Source organism: Alligator mississippiensis, chromosome 15, assembly GCF_030867095.1.
Source record: "Alligator mississippiensis isolate rAllMis1 chromosome 15, rAllMis1, whole genome shotgun sequence".
Taxonomy (NCBI): domain Eukaryota; kingdom Metazoa; phylum Chordata; order Crocodylia; family Alligatoridae; genus Alligator; species Alligator mississippiensis.
Window position 1 is genome coordinate 34,444,367 of NC_081838.1, and position 5,680 is coordinate 34,450,046.

General features: G+C 44.8%; 1 protein-coding gene across 1 annotated transcript; it reads left to right on the forward strand.

Moving 5' to 3' along the window:
• The first annotated feature begins 1,819 nt into the window (after nucleotides 1-1,819).
• On the forward strand, nucleotides 1,820-2,755 carry LOC132245563 (olfactory receptor 4N2-like). The gene has a single exon (XM_059718150.1). It carries the CDS (start codon nucleotides 1,820-1,822, stop codon nucleotides 2,753-2,755), a length of 936 nt encoding a protein of 311 aa, XP_059574133.1.
• Nucleotides 2,756-5,680: the final 2,925 nt, after the last annotated feature.

A 5,680-nucleotide genomic window follows, 5' to 3' on the forward strand; every position in this document is an offset into this window, starting at 1 on the left:
TCTCACTGTCCACCAAGAGGCACAGGACTCGCACCTTTGTTACAGGGCACAGTCTGTTTGGCTTGCCACACTGGCCACAGGGACAAAAGGGAAAGGCCTAGAGCCCTCTTCTCACTGGCATTTACTCCTCTGTCCCTATTTCAGGATCTGCCGGCTACATCAGCAGACATTTGAAATATGCCCAGTTAGGTAGTGAAAACAGTAAACGTGACCTGGGTCTGAGGCATGCTAGTAAAAACTATCCAAGGGCAACTCCCAAAGAGGAATTTTCCTTTTCTATCACTCAGCCTTGTCTTTATTCATATCTTTGTGTTACTAGTCTACATTAGTTATTAGTTAAGTAGTCTTGTCTACCAAACACAACAGAGAGCTCAGAATCAGTGGGTGTTTCTACACATTCATTAATGCACAGTGGTTACTGCACATTTAATTTAGTACTTGCATAACCAAGTACTAAATAAATGCACAGTAACCTGAGTTATTGCACAGTAGTGCCGGCAAATGCCTTTTTAGTGACGCTAATAATACGATACAGTAGCATATTAGCACTGTCCGTCGTATGACGCGCTACTGTGCAGTGTTATTAGGCTACTGCTCAGTTAATGTCATATATAGATGCACATAGTGAGAACCTAATTTTCATTTGAGTTCTGTTCAGCATTAGTACAATGCAGGGAGCTCAGCCTTGGTCATGGTCTTTGAAACAGTGGGTACAATAGTGTTCTGATCTTAGCTGCTCCCCCACCCAGACATTTTCATGACAGCTACGATTGTGGTGGGCCAGTAGGGGTCGCTCCTGTGTTGAGCCGCCCACCTCACTGTGCCGGACCACCTTCCAGGCTCCAAGTGCCTCCCTGGGGTGCCTCACGTCTGGCCGACCCCTTCCCTGGAGCACACCTGCTAGCCTGGGGATCCCGCTGCCACCATCCAAGGCTCTGGACTCAATTCTGGCTTTGCACACCTTGGAAAATGCAGGTCTGATCATCCCATGGGTACTAGACCCAATACAGGCACTTGGGGCACTTCCCCAAGTCAGGGACTTATTAGGGAAGCCTCCCTTAGTCCACAGACCTAAGGGGCCTCCTAGGCATAATTTACACCCACCCCTCAATCAGTCTCCCATACCGGTCACAAGGAGCACTTTATTGATTACAGGGTGTAGGGTGAAAACCGGGTAAAAGGTAGAGCACAGTATCATAGAAATAGCAGAGGAATATCAGAGGAATACCATAGAGCAAACTAGTACGGCTGATGGTAGCCTTTTGATCTCGCATCTGAGTTACTGTAAGCTAAATATCTAGTCAGATCTCGAGTAGCTTACTCACACGCAATATCCAGAGGTGGTTGGAGTTTTCCTCTGGAGGCAGGTCACTCTTGGAGCATGCGGTTATGAAGAGAGAGCCAGTTTCAGATTCACCTGGATGACTGCATGGCTAATGGCTGCCTTCTTCCTGGACCAGGCCTTTAAATAACCTTTCTGACCTCAACAGCCCTGTCCAATTGGAGCTGCCAGTGCTGGCCACTAGCCAACCAATCTAAAAAAGCATCACTGGCTACCTGGGCCGTTGAACGGGGCTTTTCCCTCCCCCTCCCCAGGTGACCATAACATCCCCCTCACAGGCACCAGGCTTTTGTCATGTAGACAGGGAGGAAGATCCCCCGCCCTGAGGAATTCAACATCAGCCTCTCACGCTGGCAGAGACAGATTTCTGGAGAGGGGCACAGATGGTGGCATTTCTGCCATAACGATGACACACAAGGACAGCTACAAACAATAACAAAAAATCATGCATATGTTACAGGACTCTGCACTGATGAAATGGAGCATGGAAATAGCACAGAGGTGACAGAGTTCATGTTGCTGGGACTGTCTCAGACCCGGGAGGTCCAGCTGTTCCTCCTTGGCTTGTTTCTTCTCTTCTACTCTCTGATCCTCCCAGCTAATATCCTCATTGTCCTCACCATCCACAAAGATCCCCACCTGGGATCCCCCATGTATTTCTTCCTGACCAACCTGGCCTTCCTGGATATTTGTTACTGCTCTGTCACTCCACCTAGAATGCTAGCTGACTTCTTCACCTGCCACAAGGCTGTCTCCTACAGGGCCTGCCTAGCACAGCTGTTCTTTCTCCATTTCTTAGGAGGAGCTGAAATCCTCCTGCTCATTGACATGGCCTTTGACAGGTACGTGGCCATCTGTAAGCCACTACACTATGCCACCGTGGTAAACAGAGGGGTCTGCTGGGCCTTAGTGGTGGCCGCCTGGGCAGGGGGATTCATGCATTCCATTATCAAAGTTGTCCTCATTGTTCCTCTCCCCTTCTGTGGCCTCAACAAGCTGGACAACTTCTTCTGTGACATTACCCAGCTGATCAAGCTGGCCTGCACTGACCCCTACATCTTGGAATTCATCATGTTCTTCAACAGTGGCCTGGCCACCTTCATGTGCTTCTTCCTTCTGCTGATCTCCTATGGGGCCCTGCTGGTCTGCCTAAGGGCAAGCTCCTCCTATGGGAAAAGCAAAGCAGCCTCCACCTGTGTCACCCACATCATCATTGTGTGTGTCATGTTCAGCCCAGCCATCTATGTCTACTGCCGGCCCTTCTGTAGCTTCCCCATGGACAAGGTGGTGGCCGTGTTCCACACCATGATCTTCCCCCTCATGAATCCCATGGTCTACACGCTGAGGAATAGGATGATTCTCAGTGCTATGAAGAGGCTGCTGGACAGATCTGGCCTCTGGAAAGGAAAATAGAAGAATGCCAGAATAGAACTACAGAGATCAGAGCATTTTTGTTGTGCTGGGCAAGGTTTTGTTTGAGTTGTTCTGGAGTAGCACTTTAATCATGGTATAGGTTCTACAAATTAACCACGGAGTTCCTCTGAAGTATGCTGGAAATAAACTTTAAGAAACTTAGTATCTGTGGAGTACAGTGGTTCTTTATACTGTGGGTACATTACACATGTGCTTTAAGGCACAGTAGCCTATTATACTGCACATTAACTTGTCATGTAAAAACCCATGCAATTATGCTAATGCACAGTAAAATAGGCTACTGTGCATTGTGCATCTCTTTAAAAACGGCACTTTACATACTGCACATTAGGGCAGCTTAATGCAAATGTATTTAGTACCTGACATTGGAGATAGTAAATCTAGTGTGCATTTTAAAAAAAGTGCATTAAACAGGTGTAGATACACCTTGTGCATTTTTTAATAGTACAGAACCTATGGTCTAATTTTCTGGGTCCATAGAAAAACTTTGGAATAGATGTATTATCCATGAAGTGATCTATAATATAGATGGACAGGCTCCACAACAGCTGTGTAGAAACACTGGACTAACTCTATAGCAGGGTTTTTCAACCCCCAGTTGACAACCCCCTGCTCTATAATATTTATGGAATAACTATAAATTAACTTGGTACAAGCCAGGCAGTAACTCTATATTAAGTGTGGAGTAAGTCTACATCATCTGTTTAGCAATTCTGTTAGCTCTGTAAGTATATAGCCCCAAATCCTATATGGCTAATTCTTGTTTGGGCTTTTCCAGAAAATGTGCGTCACCTCAAGGCCCTTAATCCTAGTTCATGCTGAAAAATGTGTAGTTACTCTACTGCTCCTGCAAAGGCTGATCCCATTTTGCCCTGCAGATCCATAGTAGTAGAAATATCCCTACTATGAGTACTGCCACTCCCTTTTGCCCAGTAGCCAAGTGCTTAGAGCACTTCTGGAAAAGATGGGAGTCCTAAGGCCAAAAGGAGAGCATGCAAGAGGGAACTTGACTCTTGGAAACCTTTCCTCTCGGTAGGCCAGTTTTAAAGGGAGGAATAGAGGATGCTCTGCTACCACCATTTGGAGAGATTCATCTGAGAGGGGGGACACAAGATTTGGGCCACAATAACTGTGCGGCAACACTCTAATAATTCTGGATGGTTTTCCTTTTATATATGGAGTGAGCCTGTAGCACCCAGACAGTAACACTATAGTGTCTCCATGGTCAGAAAGGCAAAGCCTGAGAACTGTAGAAAGTGGAAAAGAAGGTGGGACTGAGTGTGAGGTTGGCAGGGACACTGGTTGTATGAGGAGCAAAATGGAGAGGACTTTCCAACACCGCCTCCCCAGCTTTTCAGGCTGCTCTGTACGTTGTTTCATGCTTTTCTTCGAGTTCACATCCAAATGTTTCTGGAGTCTTGATATACATGCAAGTGTTCAGCTAGACACAGAGATTTCGAATGACATTCTGTCATACATATGCAAGAAATAAAGTGGACAATCAGAGCAATATTTACCTACTTTCTTTGAAGTCATAGAAGATTTTCAACTTTTTAGTCATGTAACCAAGTAATAACATCTACACAATTGTAAAGAACCAAATGCATTTCCTTTCCTTTCATTACTAGTGGAACTCAAAGTAGTTTTATAAGAGTTGGTAATGCGTATACAAATACTTATTGTATATTGCATAGTAAACATGGGGGGGGGGTTGTTGGTTTTTTTGGTTTTTTTTACAGTATGCAGAACTCACTCAGTGGAATCATCTGATCTTTGTTAAGCAGGGATCTGATGGTCATGGTTACCTTTATACATTAACATCTACAAACAGAAGATTTATCCTTCAATCCTACTATTAGATATGCAAGTCAAGGCATCTGAATTTGTCTGGGGGCTTCTAGACATTATTCCAGCTGCAGCATTGCTTTCCCTATGCTATGGAGACATTTTGCCATGTGCACAGCTACAGGTGCATCAAGCAGGCTGTCAGGAGCACCGTTGGAAGAATTATATGGCTAACAGCTTGGGCACTATACTGACTGTATAGCAAGTTTCAAGGAAAGATACATTTCCAAGAAACAAGTGCATGGGGGTTAGAAGGCTCTGGTCAGCAAAGATGGTGAGCAGGAGGAGGGTGCTCCTATCCAGGATGACAAGATACAAGAGCAAAAACAATACAAAGAACAGGGGCTGTGTCCGAGTTACCTTGTCAAGAAGCATCCCTTTGTTCCCTAAAATATCCACTTTAAAAATAACATGGTAAGGTTCAATTCTAAGGGACTGCAGTGTCCACACAGATATCAGTGTTTTTTTTAAGGGGATTATGAGCATTCATATGATAAAACTAAAAAAAGTTCTCACATATTTATTTGCTACTTTATTGGCGGGGGTGGGGTAGGGGTAGTTTGAGAACATTCCCACAAAATAAAACTGTCTTCCCACTATTGCACAAGCTCACTTCCAGAAATTATTTGTTAGATGCTAGTTCTTCTTGCACAGGCAAATCCATCACTAACATCTGGAAACACAGAAGGTTTCAACATCACAACAAACAAACCAAACAAACCAAACATCCCTCTGTCAACCTGCCCTCCTACGTGGATAGACATTATCCTAGTCTAAACAAGCCACATGAAAGCCATGGAAGTAGATTCAGTTTTTTTTCATTCATGTAAGTGAAAACAAAAACTTATCCAAAGATTGCCTAGGAAATCCACTGCTGAAACTCTGTTCAGACACCCACATGTTCAAGGCTTGGCATACAAATCACACTGACATTCATGCTTCCCCCACCCCCAAGTACTCTTCTACCTTCTTGGTAAGAAAAGCTAAAAATTATGGAGTGAAATGAAAAGAAGGGACTCCTGTCCTGAGCTGCACGTTCCCACCTGTCTGGTATCCATC

Excerpts from the sequence above, each read along its gene's own strand:
- LOC132245563 (XM_059718150.1), top strand. The coding sequence starts at position 1,820 with ATGGAGCATGGAAATAGCACAGAGGTGACAGAGTTCATGTTGCTGGGA.